Source organism: Medicago sativa, chromosome 7, assembly GCF_051527215.1.
Source record: "Medicago sativa cultivar Bolivia chromosome 7, Bolivia_mono, whole genome shotgun sequence".
Taxonomy (NCBI): Eukaryota; Viridiplantae; Streptophyta; class Magnoliopsida; order Fabales; family Fabaceae; genus Medicago; species Medicago sativa.
The window spans coordinates 33413582-33433178 of NC_140755.1; the positions used below are offsets into that span (position 1 = coordinate 33413582).

Here is a 19597-nt window from a genome sequence, read left to right on the forward strand (position 1 = left end):
TCCTTTGCATTACTACGCAAATATATTTTTTTAAGAATGCCCTTAATTTTTTTTTTTTAAATTTGAACATTGGATGCACCTGACATGTCCTTCAATAAATTGACAGCTTGAGACCATATTCTTTTCTTTTATATTGGTAAAGAAAAGAATGTGCAAGGTCTGGGGTTTGATTCCCAGGCACCACAAAAAAAAAATATAGGTAAAGAAAACTTTTCTTAGAAAAGAATGAACTTAATTTGAGAAGAAATTCAAAATATAATTTATAATGTTATTGAAGGTATTAAAAATATAAAAAAGAAACATGCATATTTGAATGGTAAAAGTAAGTTATATTGGTCAATCTAAAATATTTATAAAAATTGGCTTCTACTATTGAATCTTCATAGGACATAAAACTTGCAAACTGAAGCCAAAAGTTTCTTCCATATCAATAAAAGGAAAGTAGATTTTGCAACATATTACAACCAAGGAAGCAGATAACAAAATGATTATGTCCACACCACATACTAGTAGAAACAGAATTACACCCGATCTGAACTGTAATCAACAACAAAACAGAATAGAAAAAAATACAGTAGCGTCTGACGGAACAAGCATACGAGCAGCAAGATGATATCCCGCATTTTTCCAAGGCGATTTCGCACACAGCAGGCTGCCAATTCAAAACCAACCATCGACGTCAAAAACAATTATTTAAGGTTCATATATTGCTTCTTGTTAATAGTTTACATGAATCAATATGCATCCTTATGATTTGTCCTTCATGTTTCTACTAGTACTTTGCTATTTCAGGGGAATTGCTAAAAAAAGAAAAGATGCGTTGGTTTGATGAAACAGAATCTTGTTCATGTAATTCTTCTTTTTCCGTTGATAGCACATAATTGATATATTCAATAGAAGCTAATACAAGAATTTGTTGTAAAACAATAACAATAATTTCAATTGAAAGTAAACTAGACAAGAAACTAAAACAGTGTCATTCGTATCAAAATAGGTTTAGATCGAACAAAGCACATCAAAAAGATCAACTCAACAAACTGTTTCAACCATATGTGCTAGATTAGATTATTGAAAGAAAGAAAAATATATGTGGCATAAACTGGTGCAAGCATTCACACATTGGGATATTTCATAATTATTAGACCATTAGACCATTTCTACAATGTGAAATTGTCAAAAAGAATATCAAACCCTATCATGAAAATAACAACAAAAAGCAAAAAACACGATATGCTAAAAGCATAGCAAAATATACACATGTTGTATAGTTTCAAATTTCAAGTATATACATAACAGATAGTATAATGAAGCTGAAGCAAGCATGATAACTGATATGATTCATTCAGTCTCTTATCAGCTCTTGGAAGTAATAATGCATCAAATCATCCCTTGGAAGTAATAATGATTCAAATCTAAGTATATAAACTTCTAAAGCATTTCAATATATAACTAGGACAAAAGATAAGAAAGACTAATTGATTGAATTTTATATTTCTAATTTAGGCATTTCAATTCCCTTTGAATATTTAAATTAGGACCACTAATCCCATATTAGGTTCTTAAATTCCATGCCACATCCTTTTTTGACATAGCTATTTAATCAAAGTTTTAAAATCTACATCTTATACTATACAAGGCACACAAGGTACATTCAATTTTAAACAAGGTATCAACCACAATAATATAAGATAGCTAGCAACCATATAATCTCAAACACCTATCAACCAACACATGAAAGAAACATAACAGGCAACATCCTAACATACATACGAACACATGCCTGTTTTAGCTTTTCCAAGATATCATTATAGAAAAATGCATAATTAATTCAAACAGAACTGGTTTACAAAATTTGCTTGCAGAAAAACTAGAGGAAATTTTAGCAGATTTGAACCTCCAAAAGACCTTAGACTCAACAAGTGGTAGTGGTTTTCTTTTCTGCATAAAAACTTGAATGAACATCGGTAAATGTGACACTTGGTGTTAAAACTATTGAAAAAGTACGGGTATCAATTTGAAACAAAGCACACAAGGTATCAATCACAAGAATGTAAGATAGCTAACAACCATATTACCTCAAACACCAATCAATCAACACATGAACGAAACTTAAGAGGTAACAGCCAAGCCTCGATTGTCGTAGGCCATGGTTAAATTAGTTAAGCAAGTGGAATCATTTAGTTTTAAAAAAAAAATAACATGTTACTAAAAAAAGATGAAATTCTAAAAGGCAAGACCGTAAGATCATATTCATACTACCCATCTTCCATTGAATGCACACACTCATTCAACTAAGTATATGTAGTTGCAAATTATGATATTCATTACTCCTTTCCATAACTCCACAATAAACATGTTCACTATACAAGTTAAATACACATGCATTAACTGCAAATGTTACTAGTTTTTTCAAAAGACGACACTTTTACAGCATTAGCATAGAGCCAATTAGATCTACATGTTTAATCTTTAGTCATGCAGCATGTGATACACAACATATGACTTGAGTGGTTATACATTCAATCTATATTTAGCGAGCAACTGCCAGACAGTGATAAACATCAATATAACTCAAAACACAAACAATTATCAGTAGGAATGGAAATTTCACAAAGGTTGGTGGGAGCTAGGATCAATATATATTCGAAAACATGTTATAGAGGACCGAATGAAATAGATTTCATGTATCTCAAATTATTCAATGCTACTAATGCATATCAAGAATCTACAATCTAATATAACAGGAGTAAGTAGAAACTAAAGTAGAGATGCCCTAACCTTTCTCAATCAAAGGAGAGTTTACACGTAGCAGATCCCCTTGGACACAGATAATTTTGTTAGTATCTGGAGTTTTGTATTCAAATCCACTGGTGAGACACTAATTTTCATGGTGTGCATTGTTTTTGCACTCTTCAAAATGTACTCCACAAACTGAAGCTCACACTTCCTCCCTTTAAAAGCTATCAGCGAGCATGTTTTAAGCTGACATGAAAGACATTCTGGAACAATTGGTGGATCCATCCAATCGCCATCAGCAATTTCATTTCCAAAACTAGAATCCTGTCAACAACATATAATTTTTGTATCAAAATGATGGAAGTATAATTTAAAAAATAAATGATCAGCATTTAACATCGACAAATAAGACCTCGTGAATGGTAAGATTCTGAAGGTTAGGACAATTTTGGAGCACTTTTGCCAACCAGTTCCACTTCCCAAGCCAATCATTTCCCAATTGAAATACAATCTCCATGTGAGTCAAATTAGGAAAGGTGGGAACCTTGTATTCATATGGCTGCCTCTGCATGTGTTGTAAAAGCAAACATTAAAAATCAACCGAAATTTTGTACCAAAAAAGAAAAAACAACCCAATTTGTTTTAACATTATGTTATTAGGGATGAGCCAGTGGGATTCATACCAGTTTTGCGCGTAGAAACTTTGCATTACGAACCCAAGCAAACGGCATGTTACAAATTAAATAAATATTTGCTCTCACTAATTTGTGTAAGCCATGAAACTCTTCATCCGGAAAACGATCGAGGAATAAAGTTGTTGCATGCAAATCCTCTAAAATAGGACACCCAGAGAGAAGCCTTTTAAGAAACCTATGACCTTGAGCACCAGATGAGAGAAAAGAGATTGAATCCAAATGAAGTGTTTTGAGCAATGGAAAATTGACATCGGGAAGATCGTGTATTTTTAGCGCTATCAACTTAAGAACAGTGAGGCTAATGCAACTAAAAACACAGGTAGGTAACTTGAAGGTCCCAATCATAGGGGACATGTCAAGGTTAAGTTTCTGAATTCCACGTTGGACAGCAGCCTCAATAAATCTATTGACATCATGTGGGTTGAAACCAAAAGATATGTCAAAACATCTGATGGAAAACGATCGGAGGGGAAGTGACATGTTTCTGGCGAGCATGACGGAGTACACAAAAAGTCTAAAAGTGTCGAAGTCTGCAAACTCATCGTCGTCGAAGTCGAGAGTGAGAACTGAGAGCCACAATGGTTTCCATCTTTTGGAGAGAATGCTTGTTGCGGCGGATTGTTTGGTGGAGAGAAATGAGAGGATGTGACAGATAACGGAGTCCGGAAGGGAGTTGATTCTGTCTAAAGTTGGAATGGAACGCTGGGAAGCCATCTATGGTGATGATAATGAGAATCAAAGTTAGTGTGGAGGGCGTGGGAGTGGTTGTGGGTGATGAGGAGGGTGTTCGGCCGGAGTCTGACGAGTTTTCCGGTGAAGATGTGGATGATTCTGGTGAGGGTTCGGACAAGGGTGAGGAAGGACAGAAGCATGTGCTGTCTCCTTTAGGGGATTTTGGGGGAGATGATGGAATGGGAGTGTGCCAAGTGGGTTCTGCGGTGTGACAGGAAAGAGAAGAGACTCAAGTCACTCAACGGGTCTTGGGAAGAAGATGTGGGTCCGTTGGGACAGCTGGCTGGTGAAGATGTTTTTGAATTTCAAAAGGTGGGCATTTACACTAAAATATTTCTTGGTAACTTAAGTCTTAAGTTATGCGGATGTTAAATGTAACGTGATTTAAGTCAAGACGCATGTGCTGTCTCCTTTAGGGGATTTTGGGGGAGATGATGGAATGGGAGTGTGCCAAGTGGGTTGGGTTCTGCGGTGTGACAGGAAAGAGAAGAGACTCAAGTCACTCAACGGGTCTTGGGAAGAAGATGTGGGTCCGTTGGGACAGCTGGCTGGTGAAGATGTTTTTGAATTTCAAAAGGTGGGCATTTACACTAAAATATTTCTTGGTAACTTAAGTCTTAAGTTATGCGGATGTTAAATGTAACGTGATTTAAGTCAAGACGTGAGTTAAGTCAATCTCAGTTAAGTCATACTCAGTGTAAGTTAAGTTCAGCTATGAATCTATTTCTTATAGTTAGATGAGTTAAAATGATTATCGCGCTTCAATTCTTTTAGCTATCAATCTATTTCTTATTTCAAACTCATTTGGACGCTATATTTCTCCCTTAGTTCAATCTTTCTTGTAAGTATTATTTTGTAGGGATTAAAAAAATGTGATTTTATTTTGTTAGGACTAAAAACAAAACTGTGAATATTTATAGGGACTAAAAACTTAATTAACCCTATTAAAAATAACAACTTTTTTTTCTTTCAAAAGAGTAGTTGTTTTTAATTTAAATCTTCTAATTTCTTTTTTGAGGCAAGACCCATTTAATTAAGCAATCATCACTAAATTCAATTCTGTTTTAATTTATTGTTTCAAAAATACTCCTTCAACGGGAGGAAATTGATTATATTCTACGCTACTATAATTCATGCGCCATCTTGGGTTCGATCTTCTAATTAGGTTTTCAAGCATACGGTGATACACCCATAACTATTACTTTTTACAACCTATGTGTTATTCGTGCGTTCTATTTTATTCTGAAATTATTCTTCATATTTTATAATCTTAACCAAGTTTGGATTATAAAATCCGAATACACTCAATGCAGATAGAATTGGACAGAACTGCATGTCTTTGTGGTTTCATCATTTTTTTGAAGATATAATATTATGTAAAAGACAATTATGATAAAATTATACCAAAAAATCATTATATACATTTTACCTAATGATATACACATCAACTAATTGTATACTCCCTCCGGTCACATTTATAAGCAAAAAATCACTTTTTAGGTTCATTGAATACTTAATGTATTTGGTATATATTATAGACCAAATACATTAGGTGTTGAATGAACATAAAAAGTGGTTTTTTGCTTATAAATGTGACCGGAGGGAGTATGTAACAGCTTAATTTTTTGCTATTTAACATGGGAAAGGCTAAAATTTTCCCACCATAGGAAAATTTATTGTGACCTTTAGATCAAATCAAGAACACACCCTTATAATACTCTATCCACACTAAATTTCTTTGCACACTTCCACATCACTGTTCTGAGTGTTCTCTCTCCTCCGTTCTTGATTTTATTTCCTTTATTTTGTACATGATGAGTCATTTGTTTTAACATTTGTGGATAGAAACTTTGCATTACGAACCCAAGCAAACGGCATGTTACAAACTGAATAAATATTTGCTCTCACTAATTTGTGTAAGCCATTAAACTCTTCATCCGGAAAACGAACGAGGTATAAACTTGTTGCATGCAAATCCTCTAAAATAGGACACCCAGAGAGAAGCCTTTTAAAAAACCTATGACCAAGAGCACCAGATCCAGATGGGGATGGGCGGAAAGAGATTGAATCCAAATGAAGTGTTTTGAGCAATGGAAAATTGACATCGGGAAGATCGTGTATATAATGCGACGTCAACTTAAGAGCAGTGAGGTTACTGCAGCTGAAAACACAGGTAGTTAACTTGAAGGTCCTAATCAAAGGGGACATGTCAAGGTTAAGATTCTGAATTCCACGTTGCACAGCAGCCTCAATAAATCTATTGACATCATGTGGGTTGAAGGAAGAAGATCTGCCACATTTGAGACGGAATGATCGTAAGGGCAGCGAGATGTTTCTGGAGAGCATGACGGAGTACACAAAAAGTCTAAAAGTGGCGAAATCTGCAAAGTCAAGGTTGTCGAAGTCGAGAGTGAGAAAGAAGAGCCACAATGGTTTCCATCTTTTGGAGAGGATGCTTGTTGCGGCGGATTCTTTGGTGGAGAGAAATGAGAGGATGCGGCAAATAACAGAGTCCGGAAGGGAGCTGATTCTGTCTAAAGTTGGAATTGAACGCTGAGAAGCCATCTATGGTGATGATAATGAGAATCAGGGCCGTCCCTGAGAATTCGGAGGCTCGGCTCTGGGAATGAAAAGAGGTCAGTGATAAAATCAAAACGTATTTTTTTTAAAAGAGCAATGCTCTATTTATATTTTTTAAAAGATAAATACAACGTGCCGTATATATGCGGTACACCCATAGGTGAAAATAACTACCGTATACATGAGGAATCCTCACCTAACACCAAAAGCAAGAGGAAAATTAAACCTGCACAAAACAATCAAAAGTCATGCGCTGTTTGCACCCCCTTTATTGCAGGATAGTATACTACTGGATAGTATACTACTGGGTATAATTTTTTTTTTGAGGCGCATCCTTGGGGGAGGCCCAGCTCGGTTGAGCTGCTTGCACCCCCTCAAGGCCGGCCCTGATGAGAATCAAAGTTAGTGTGGAGGGCGTGGGAGTGGTTGTGGGTGATGAGGAGGGTGTTCGGCCGGAGTCTGACAAGTTTTCCGGTGAAGATGTAGATGATTCCGGTGAGGGTTCATACAAGGGTGAGGAAGGACAGAAGGATGGGAACAGCATGTGCTGTCTCCTTTAGGGGATTTTGGGTAGATGATGGAATGAGAGTGTGCCAATTGGGGTCTGCGGTGGGGCCCGAGTAGGATCAGCAGAAGTTTGGTGTGACGGGTCTTGGGGAAGTGTGGGTCCGTTGGGACAGCTGGCGGGTGAGGATGTTTTTGAATTTCAAAAGGTGGGCCGCTGCGGGTGGGGCAACCAGGTGGGTTGCTGGACTTTTCTAATGGGCCGTTGGAGAATGTTTTTGGAAAATTGCTCTTCTCCAATCAAGATTTGCTCATACTCATACGAATTGATTAAAATATCCCACCGTAATTTAAGTCACGCAAAAGTTAAACACAGCGTGACTTAAGTCACGCTGAACTGAGCGTGAGTTAAGTGACGCTGATTAAGGCCAACATGAGTTAACTCACGCTGAATACTGATATATCAGCAAACAACATTGAATGCATGGCAACCAAGTCATTAATGACCTGTAATCTTTACACACTCATATTGAACCGAATTACACCAATTTAACAAAATAATCACATAATCGTACATAAACGATTCAAATTACACAAATTCGTCGTTAATCACATAATCACGCATAAACGATCCAAATTACACAAATTTGTCGTTAATGATGCATAATCACTTAATCACACTTAATGACACAAATTCGTCGTTAAATTTCCAAAATCACATTATCGCCATAAACGATCCAAACTACACAAATTCATCGTTAAATTACACATAACACAAATTCGGTAAAATTTAACATTACAAACACAAATTTGAACGCATTACACTATTACACGTTAATAAATATTACACTTCAGTGGATTGAACATAAAGATGTGAAATGCTATTTTCAACCATTAACTTAAACATGTAATCAATGGCGCTATCATCCTTGATAAGTTGTGGAAAATACACGGTCTTCGAAAAGTATCTGTTAGGTTGTGCCTTCAACTCGTCCAACTTGTCGATGGGGTTAAAAAGACCTTAATCTTCTTTTTCACACTCTCGTATCGGACATGAGCTTCAACTGGAACCTGTGCATATTTAGACATGTTTCACTTCACAAAATATAATGGAATAACAAGTATGAGAATAAAATCAAAATGAAAGATAAAATAAATAATTAATGATGAAAAAATACGAACAATAATTGGCGTGACATAACAGGCCACTAAAAAAAAATCACTTCCTATATTTATGTAATATATATTATGCCAGTTACATATTGACCACAAATATTGGCATTACATAACCAGCCACCAAAAAATACGTCGATGTAATATCGACAAAAAATAAGACGAACACCGACAAAAAAGTGTCATAACCTATCTAACAAGCTTAGTGATAGTGCATCATCTTCGTATTCTTCAAGGACTTCAAATTCTTGTTTTGGTTTTTCCGGAATGGGAGTGTCACAATAAATTGGATTGAGCTCACTTGTTGGTTTCTTTGGCGGCTTCGGCTCCTTAGATATGAAGTCTTTGAAGGAGGCTTGTCTATCCATAAAAGGAAACTCTCATTTCTCCGCCTCACCAATCTTGTGATTCATCCACTCTGTACAAGGCGGTGGTAACAAACAACCTTCTTTCAAAAAAACATGAAGAAATTAGTCGGGAATTAAGCTAAGACACAACATGTTGGAATGTGGGTTAAGTGGTGGAGCACCTCGGATTGGGAAATGTGTCTCACATATACCTCTTTCAGGCAAAACCAATTGAACAATGGCTCGATTGTAGCAAGTTGCAACAATGTGACCCATATCCGGTAATGTCAACCACTTATCTTCAAGCGCAATTCCACTACTATTTTGGCTGAGGGTGTAAACCATCCAAGATATATTTAAGACACTTCTCCGAACAAAATATCGCCAAATAGATACTCTTATTATTTTTCAACTCATTAATAAGTACACTACGAACCAATACATGATTTTCCTCATCCATTCCCATGTGTCTAACTATGACCCAGAATCCACAATTACCATCCCCTTTAACATTCACAATATTTCCAATTAAAGGTCTCATAATCTCCGGCGCGGGAGGAAATTAAGGAATTGGTTGCATGCAAGGACCATCTGACAGAGGAAGTGCGGGAGCGTGCCCTGAAAGTTTCTTCTTTGGAAGAGGGTATTGTGGTTACCCAGACATTTTATGAAAAGAAGGTGGACGATTTGTTGGACCTTGGGCTCCGTGCTTCGGATGTGTCTTTTGAGAAAGCGGTCAAGGAAGTGGAATTCTTCCACGCGCCTCTCAAGGTGGACCGTTCAAAGGTTTTCCTTGACCATAAAAACTTCGGGCGGCGTTAACCCTTGTGGAATTTGACCCTTTTGTCTTTAATGTATTTGGATTGTCGTCTGTTGTGGTGGGTTTTTTGTAATGGATGGATGACTTGTGGTTTTGTGTTGATGTAATGAACAAGTTTAATGTTTATGTTTTGAGATTGTTTTTCCCCTTGATTCGGATTTCTTTAGTTTTTATATGTTGCGCGCCTTCAGGTTTTCGATCAAGTGATGGTCACACACTTTGTCCCCCCCCCCCCCCCCCCCGCGTGTTTTGCATTTTTACTTCATGTTGTGTTCAAGGGAGATAGAGGTTTCCTCTGATCGTGGGCTTCTCCCCCCCCCCCCCCCCCCCCCACTTTGCGTGTTTTGCATTTATAGTTCCCCCTTTGGGCGTATGGAGCGAAACCCTCGTCCTAGAAGGTGGCTGAAAGGGCCAAACCGCAAGTGCACGGCCTATCGAAGTAATAGTAGTAAGAAGAGTATCGTTCCGCTAGGGAGTTGTTCAACTTAATTAACCTTTAAAGAATGATTAGAGGAGAAGAAAGTTTGATAAAGGAGGTTTTGATTGCTGAAGGTAAATAACAATAATAATAAAGAGCCTTGAGATTATTGGTTTGTCATAATAACAAATCTTTCACTAGACAAGACTTTAACTTCAAATTCTATGGTTTACACCGTAATTTCCTAAGACTGGTTTCCCTTTAGCCCCTCACCTTTCCGATGAAAGTCCGGTGAGAGTTTACTTCTAGTAACCAAGCCTATTTCGCTGACTTGATTACTAGAAGATGCTTATAAGGATTGAAACTACTCGTGTCTCAATAATTGCAAGGACTATTTCGCTGTCTTGCAATTATTGTCTAGATTCACTTGTTCCAACATCAAAGCTCCGCTCTCGCTTTATGAATTGATGTTTGGGATAATGGATTAACAATTATCAAACCCTCCGCTTTCGCTTCCACAGTTTGATAATTGTTAATTCATGTTAAAACGGTGAATATAAATTAGAAATTACGGCTACATAGAATTAGGGTTAAAGCTTGGTTTGTTAGGATTATGTCATTAGACTTTTCCAACAATCCCAAGACAAAGAAGTCTACTCACTCATGTTCATCGTAGACATGGGGGAAGAAGAGAGAAGACAATAAAATAAATTGCGAAGGAAGGTAAATAAAATAAAAGACTTTATTGAAATAATACTTGAAATATTCTAAGCAAAAGTAAAGTGAATGTTTATGGTGGAGAGCTACTCTATTTATAGCTTTACAATCGACTTAGAAACTAAGCAACTAAAAGGGCAAAACAGTAAAGCTGCAACGGAGTAACTTGGGCTTGAAGAAAAGCAGCAAAAGTGGCTTCTGGAGGTGGCACGGCCGTGCCACATGTTGGCACTGGCCGTGCCAAGCTTCTAACTTGGTGGGAGCATATTTTTGTCCCGTATCTTCGTATTTCTATACCGTATTTGCTCCAGTCCTCTTTCTTTTGCTCCAAGACACCTTCCACCATATATTCGTTCCTAAAATATAATAAAAAGCAATTTAAAGTAAAATATTCTAAAAGGAAATAAAATGCAATAAAATAAAACTAAATCTTTAATAAAACTAAACTAAATAATGCAATAAAATAGACTAATTAATGACTCATCAAACTCCCCCACACTTGAATCTTTGCTTGTCCTCAAGCAAAAGGCAATGGACATAGCAGCAACTAAAAGATTATCATGGCAATACTATTAAGAACACATGTTAATATGTGGAAATATATTTACAATGGTTCATTTTGTTAATATGTGGAAATATATTTACAATGGTTTTATTGGCAGTGAATTTATATTGATATTATCGTAGTTACGGATTTATGATAAAGTTGTTTATTTCTGCTTAGCTATGTCGGCGTGTTTGATTTGCCATGTGTCTCTTCGTGGAAGTACCTGTATGGAAAGGCTTCATTTGTCGACGGCGTGGGTCCGTCCTTTGGTTTTCTTTCTTGAGGGGTTCAACCTTTGTGCGGAGGCAGCCTCGAGTTTTTGGAAGGCCTTATAGCATCTGTTAGCACTGTTTAAGTCTGCGTGGATTGTGACCACCTCTCTGTTGTCTCCATGATACTTCATTTTCAGGTGGAAGGTTGAGGTGACGATATCTAAGGCCGCCAGCGTTGGGAGTCCCAAGATGCAATTATAGACGGATATTACAGGGACCACAAAAAAGGTAGTCTCCACCGTCTGTTCGCAGGTCCCTTCGCCGAAGGTAACCTCTAGGTTGACGTATCCCCACGGACGGGTACTTGTTCCATTAAATACCTGTAGTTCCGGTCCGTCGTACGACTTCAAATCCGACTCATTTAATCCTAGCTTCTCGAATGCATCCTATTATAGGATATCCACTAGGCTCCATTCGTTGATCAAACATCTAGCGATGTCATGTCCTCGTATCCCCGCGATGATGACGAGGGGGAATATCTCGTTGGAGTAGTTGTTCACTTTTTCTTCGTCCGAGAAATCGAGTATGGGACAGTTCCTCTTGGTTATTGGGATTGCTGCGGTGGCATGGACCGCCATGAGCTGGGCGATTTTCCTCTTGGCTGTCCCCAGGAATGTGCGCATGTCTTTGCTTTGCTAGTACTGCTTGGGCCTTCTGTCCCTCCTTCAACGGTATCTATTTCCTTCTCCAGGGGGGACTCCTTCTGCTTTGGGGAGCACATCCTTCTAGGGGATTCGCTGCTTTTGGGGCTTTTTCGTGGTGAGTTCCTTTTCCGCTTCTCATCTCTTCATCCGGTGTCTTTCATGAAGCGGCTCAGTTTCCCTCTTTTTATCAACTCCTCAATGGTGTCTCTGAGATGGTAGCAGTCGTTGGTGTCGTGGCCATGGCAACGATGGAAGCATCAGAACCTGGTTTTACCTATTTTAGTGGACTCCTTCAGCGGTTGGGGTTGTTTGATGCCCGCCTCTTTGAATTATGTGGTGTAGCATTCCCGGAGGATGGTCTCCCATGACGCGTTTAACGGGGTGTAATCTGTGAACCGAAGGCGTGAGCCTCTAACCTTTTCATTGTCTCCCCGACACCTATCGTAGCCAATCCTGTTCGATTGCTTGTTTCTTTGTGCTTCCTCTGCTTGCTTCTTTTCTTCGTAATTGATGTACGATTGGGCGCGCGTCAGGAGGTCATTCATATCCTTGGCCGGCCGAAGCCCTAACTTTTCTTTAAACTTACGATCATCACGAAGGTTGCATTTGAATATGAAACACTTCAGTCTGTCGTGGGAGCCCAATACTTCCACGCCCGCCTAGGTGAAACGTTGCACATACTCCCTTAAAGTTTCTTTCTTGTTTTGGACGATAACATTCAGAGCTGCCATGGTTTTCGGTCACTTCCGCCTTGAGGTGAAGTAGGACGTGAACTCACTGCACAGTTCTTCCCACGAATCAATAGAGTTGTCCTGTAAAACCTTGAACCAAACCATGGCAGCACCCTTCACTGTGAGGACAAATAATTTGCACTAGACCGTGCTTCTCGCGCGGTGTTAATCTTCTACGAGGTCGAGGTGTTCTACGTTTTCGTCCGAATCTGCCGTGCCGTCATTGGTCTCTAGTTTTGGTGGTTTTGTGAAAGCGCGGGGGAATTGAATACTTTACTATTCTTCTGGTGAAAGGTCCTTTGTGGCGGTCTCTACGATGGCGCTCTGGAGTGTACTCTCCTTCCTTCGGTCGACCGTGGTGTGAGCGAGAATCTTTTTCTTCAAGGCATTTCAAATACGTGTACCGTTCCGAATGACGCGGATATGTTCCGCTATTTCCTTCGTCTGAATCCTCGGAAGGCTTCTTGACTTTTCTCTAGAAGTCCACCGGCGTGGAGCTAGCGTTGTTTACTACCAAAGGCGTAGTCTGATGCTTGTTCCGTTGAGATTCTCTGATATGCGTGGCGATTACCGTCAGAATTTTCTCCTGATTCTTCTCCACGCGTTCGAGTCTGTCATTCTGTTGGCGAAACAGATTTACCAGGTTCGTGAGGATTTCGTTCGTCTCCGGAGGCGGTGAAGCTTGAGGAGACGGAGGAACGTCCTCCAACGACGGAAGAGGCGGAGGCAGTGTCGTTGTGTTCAAGGCGGTTGCAGTGCGAACACCAGTTGTAGTATCGAGGATAGTGTCGCTTCCCTCAGGATTCACTGGATTGAGAATCGAAATCGTTCGATTTTGGAGGATTTGGATCGTCGAACGTGGTGCTTGAGAGGTGGAGGAACAACTCGTGGTGGTTCTTTGGCGAGTTCCAGCCATTACTTCGAAGGTAGGAGCGGTAACTGTTAACCGTTGCGGTGGAGGAACGTGTAACTAAAAACGGTTACAACATAGATGCGCGTAACAAAAAACGGTTACGGTGGAGGATCGTTGGACCGTGGTGGTTTAGCGAACGATTCCCTCCTTCTAGTGCTAAATGATCTGTCCGGTGAGAACAGTTGAGTCGCAACGGTGGCAGAGAATGTTTCGGTGATCGGGAAAGGCTTCCGGTACAGTGGCGATAAGTCTTCGCAGTGGCACGATAGGTGCTTGCAGGCACGTTAGCATTCCAACTCTCAAGTCAATAATGGAACTGAAAGATAGAGTGTAAGAAGTGTTGTGAAAAGTAATGTGTACCTTGAGGGTGAAGCAAGTTCACCCTAATATAGGCGCGTTCGTGGCATAACCGTCTTCAGGTTATGTGGCGTGTGATTAGGAGTGGGGAAGGACACGTATAACGTGATCCTAACGAGGAGGCATGCTCCTGTATGACATGGTGCAGACAAGATGACGTGCTCCTTTAAGCGCTTAGCCTTAAAGCGGCGTATTATTATACACGTGTAGCCGTGTGAGTGAGTAATAATGGGTAAACTTTCAAGTGTTGATTAAAGTACCTGTGTTTTTTAAAGTATTTATAAAAAGGGATTGAGTGAGTAATAATGGGTAAACTTTCAAGTGTTGATTGTGCATATTTCATGACTGAATACCTATAGTAAGTTTCAACTAATACAAATGTAATACAATTTGAAAGATAAATTTCAGATTAAATTAATATAAAATCATGAAATTTCCTTTTTGTTTTTATAAGTCGATATTGTTATTTTATTAACAATAAAAACAAAGATGGCGTGTAAAAACATAGTTATACAGATCCTAATTTGGTTGGCACAACAAATTTATCAATCATCTTCAACTCACCTTAAGAATTTCATCATTAATAAAAAATACAAATAGAGTGGGTGGTCATAAACCAGACCCACAAAAGAAGAAATCAACAAAATCTGAAGCTAGGCATGTTGGATTTTGTTAATATGAATTATGATAAATTGTATTAAACAGATATCAATCGATGAATATGTGTTATGTTTTGTTAGTCGTGATATGATTTAGAGAAGTTCCATATTGATTTCAAGAATCGTCCACCAAGTTGAGAGAAATCTCATGTCGAAAAAAGTTAGATTTATGGTTAAAACGAAAAGAAAACATGAATTTCTCTTGAATCACTCGAAAAAAAACTATGATTCTCTAGTATGATAATTGTAATGGTATGTGTTGGAACCTTAGTTGGTATTGATGAAAAATTGAAGAGTAACGCCAAGTCTTATGACTTTGAACTGATGTGTGTGAAATTAAAGATTTTTTTTTTTTGGGTGCTTTTGTCTTAGTCACCAAGCAAATTCTTTGGCCCAAGTTTTCTTCCACAATTCTTGCTGATTTCAGTTGCAAAGCTCTATATAAACATAGGATTTTACATAACTCACAAATCACAGCAAAGAGTTCTTTAAATTTTTAGAATTTCTTTCTCTCTCCTCCCCCTCTCTGCTGTTGATTTATCAAGTTCTTTTTCTTCATCTCATTTTTGTATCCCTTAGATTCCAAGTTGGTCATAGTACGTACCATATCAGTGCAAACGTAATAGTCATATTAAGAATGCAATTCTAGAACAGTTTTTAGTGGTCACATTACCATATAAGTGTGGACGTAATAGCATATTGAGCGTGTAATACTAGAATAATTTTCAACAAATAAACTAGTAAATCGAAACAACGATCTTGATTGTATCATCCTAGGGACGTTGTGGTTGGTCAACCTAGTAATATTTTCATTAGCTGAAATTTTTTTTTTCAAAATCCAAAAACAACATTATGAGTTTAAAAGATCAACCCCAATTTTTCTCATGGATTATTCAACAAGGAAACGCACATGAAGAACACCAAATTCACCCAAAAGTGAAGTCTAGTGACAAGTCTGACGTCATCTCATTTTGTAATATTTGTGATGTTTTTTTTGGATGGAGAGAGTGTAATGCAACTTGTAATTAATCTCTATTCACATGGGTATAATACACTACTTGTACTTTTTTTTACTTATATATTAATTAATGAATTTCTTTGTTGTAAAAAAAAAGGTTGTTTCCTCTGTTCTCTGATAGGCCGTAAAATAAATAAAGAATTAAATTATTTTGGTGACTTTTTTTTTTTTTTTTTGGGTCAGGATTTTGGTGACTTTCTATATTGTATAATTAATTTTTCCCAGCCAATATTTTTTTAACCATTCCAATTCGGACCCTTACATTAATCCGATTAAGAAAGGAGGCTTCGGCTGCAAAACCATTAAGGCATATTGTTATTTTATAACATACCATTAGTTTTTAAATATTTTTACTAAATTTGTCAACAAAAAAAAAAAAGAATATATATATATATATTGTTACTAAAGTATTGTGATATCGTGAAATAGTAATTTTTCATTGGATATCAACTGATTTACACATATGGTACATAGAAATTAACTCTTATGTAATCTAGCTTGTGTTTAGATCAGATATCTCACAATACTTTCTCAAGATTCAGTGGTCCTTCTTCTTTCAAGTTTTCCACGTACTTTCTCATCTGCTGAGATCAGATATAACAATATGGCAGATGTTTCTTATTTTATTTTTTTAAAGGAAGATGTTTCTTATTTATTAGTTTATTCGATCTTAAGAAAAGTATATAAGTATTTATAATAGTAGTATATAATATAATGCAATTTATTTCAATTATACCAACAACAACAAGTGAGTAGGCCGCAAGTATAGGATGATGCTCCGATGCTCATGCACCTTTGGGGGCATTCCTCACATGGCACCGGACCAAGGCAATTAACAGCACCTGAAGGGTTCAGACTTGGTGGTGTTGATCCTGCTACAAAATTAAAATTTACAATTTCAAAACTCATTTTAAGGTATAGATAATTTATATGGTAACAACGATGTACAAGATTATAACAAATTGTTGAATTAAGCAAAAACTTTCTTTTAAAGAAAGAATATTGTTTTTTAATTTTCTTACCGGAAGCCAGGACAAACGCAATGCATAAAAGTCCAAAGAGAAAAGATCGGAAAAAGTGTGTTGCCATTTTTTGGGAAGATTTCATCTTAGAGCTCTATTTTATTTTGTTCTCGAGATATGCATATCAAAACTTCAAGTTCATTAAATATATATATAGTACTCATTTGATATGAGTTAATTTTGGGAATTATGTGGAGGGTCGAGGATGGTCTATATTGGATTAAGAAAAAAATCACATAAGTGAGTTACTCCCTTCGTCCCAAATTATAAGCAAATTTGACTTTTTTGGTTCATTCAATTAATGATGTATGTGGTCCATAATATGAACCACATACATCAATAATTGAATGAACCAAAAAAGTCAAATTTGCTTATAATTAGGGACGGAGGTAGTAGATATCGTATTTAATTAATTTAAACCTTAAGATATTGAGTTTATGAATTCTCTCAGTTATAAAGTGTTCAACTTCCAATTTTTCTAACAAATTGGGACTTTCAACCTAACATTTACTACAACAATCTTCCCCTTAAGTGTGAGTCATTAACTCATTCTGTCCCCTCTCATGTGAAAGATTTTTCATCCACGTACGTTTACTTGCACCGTCGTTGACATCAGCCACACAAGGCCAACCCAACATATTTGGAGCCCTAAAGAGAAAATTGAAATGAGACCTTTCATAAAAAATAAAATTATACAACTATATTTTACAAAAATAAATAAAAATATTTTCTTCTAACGAAATTAAAAATTGATTGTGTATTAAATAAAGAAATATATCGATAGGCTAAATTACACCAAAGGTCTTTTAAGTTATTAAATTGTAACAAAATAGTCATTTAAGTTTTTTTTACCACTTAGGTCATTTAAGTAGATAGTTGTAACAAGTTGATCCTTTAAGTTTCTTTTGTACCAACGAGGTCCTTTAATTATTTAACCGTAACAATTTGAAGGATTTTAAATCTTAAAAATGTAAGTTATTTGGGATCTAAAAGTTGCAATTAAATAACTTAAAGGACCTAAGTGCTACAAACAATACTTAAATGTCTAACTTGTTAAAATTAAATAATTTAAAGGACGTAAGTGATACAAAAAAAACTTAAAGGATGAATTTGTTACAATTGAATAACTTAAAGGACTTCCGGTGTAATTTAACCTACGTCGATGTTATATATAAAGAAAATAGGGATTTTAAGCCTACTTTTTCATTATCTATATCTATATAAAGATAATAGGGGATTTTGAATTGACTTTTTCATTATTCCAATTATATCCTTAAAATATATATACTTCTATATCTATATCTATATTTTATATAGAGTTAAATATATTTTTGATTCCTATAAATATACCAAATTTTCGTTTTGGTCCCTCTAAAAATTTTCTTCAATTTTTAGTCCTTATAAAATTTTCAATCATTACTTTTGGTCCCAATTTTTAAGTAAATTGTTGTATTTTTTAATGAAATTGTGTAGAAATGTGTAGAATATTGTCAAAAAAAAATCATAGAAAAAATTTGAATTTTTTAACAAAACGCAAATTAAATATGAGTTTTTAACTGTCAAAATTATAAAAATTCATATTAAATTCATATTTTGTTAAAAAATTCTAATATTTTTTTTGGAGAGATTCTTATAACATTATGAATTTTTCTGCAAAATTTTATTCAAAAATATGATTTCTACGTATTAGTTTACTTTAAAGCAGGGACCAAAAGTGAAGATGAAATTTTTTTTAGGGACTAAAAGTTGAAGAAATTTTTTAGATGGACTAAAACAAAAGGTTCACATACTTATAGAGATAAAAAATATATTTAACCCTTTTATATATTATATAAAGGGCATATGGGATTTGTGCTGAAATTTTCATTAATCCAATTACACCCTTAAACAATTTTCCTATAATAAGAATTTTTTTAGATGGATTAAAACAAAAGGTTCACATATTTATAGGGACCAAAAATATATTTAACCCTTTATATATTATATAATTCATATGTTATATTGTTGTTGTCATTAACAAAGTTAATAATTTATCTTATATTTAAATGTCTATATCTATACTATATATATAAAGATAATACATATGGTTTTGGGGTGACTTTTTCACTTCTAAATATTCCCTTCAATAATTTTTCATATAAGAATGCAATATTTTTGGTGTTATTCAAAAAGATAAAACTTTATGTTATAATTGATTTATTATCTGTTTCATTGAAAATTATAAGTACAATTTCTTACAATACGAAGTATAAAATATATATCCCTATAATTTTAATCAAAATTCAAATTTTAAAAAAATTATTGTTCCTAATTTATATGCACTAACACAATAAAAGGAGTGGAAAGACAAATATGTAGTGCCCATCATAACGTTAGTAATTAATAATAAAAAACTCTTATAAAATAATGCTAGTTTTTTAATAATAAAAAATAGAGCAATAGGCTTCGCAATACTCCCTCCGGTCACATCTATAATAAAAGAAAATACTTTTTAGATTCATTCAATATCTAATGTATTTGACCTATATATAGGCTAAATACATTATGTATTCAATGAACCTGAAAAGTATTTTTTTCTTATAAATGTCACTAGAGGAAGTTACTCTCAAATAATCTTCCCCTAAAAGACATACTTATTCAAAGAAAAAAAGTCAAATAAGAAAAAAAATCAACATTTTAAATAAACAACCTTAATCACCGCCTGATATAGTG

The 19597-nt window shown here is 36.0% G+C and overlaps 1 protein-coding gene, 1 long non-coding RNA gene and 1 pseudogene across 3 annotated transcripts; all 3 read right to left on the reverse strand.

Annotated features, from left to right (window-relative positions):
- Positions 1-477: 477 nt before the first annotated feature.
- Positions 478-1990, reverse strand: LOC146905775 (uncharacterized). Its single transcript, XR_015017528.1, has 2 exons — positions 1895-1990; positions 478-652 (listed from the first exon to the last, which is right to left on the reverse strand). It is a non-coding gene; the product is annotated as an uncharacterized LOC146905775 (long non-coding RNA).
- A 793-nt stretch (positions 1991-2783) lies between these two features.
- LOC146905776 (FBD-associated F-box protein At4g10400-like) lies at positions 2784-4373 on the reverse strand (annotated as a pseudogene). Its single transcript, XR_015017527.1, has 3 exons — positions 3420-4373; positions 3149-3301; positions 2784-3060 (listed from the first exon to the last, which is right to left on the reverse strand). The product of XR_015017527.1 is annotated as an FBD-associated F-box protein At4g10400-like (transcript).
- A 1590-nt stretch (positions 4374-5963) lies between these two features.
- On the reverse strand, positions 5964-7127 carry LOC146905777 (F-box/FBD/LRR-repeat protein At1g16930-like). Its single transcript, XM_085728637.1, has one exon. The coding sequence runs from the start codon at positions 6726-6728 to the stop codon at positions 5964-5966; it is 765 nt and encodes a 254-aa protein (XP_085584763.1). The 5' UTR covers positions 6729-7127.
- Positions 7128-19597: the final 12470 nt, after the last annotated feature.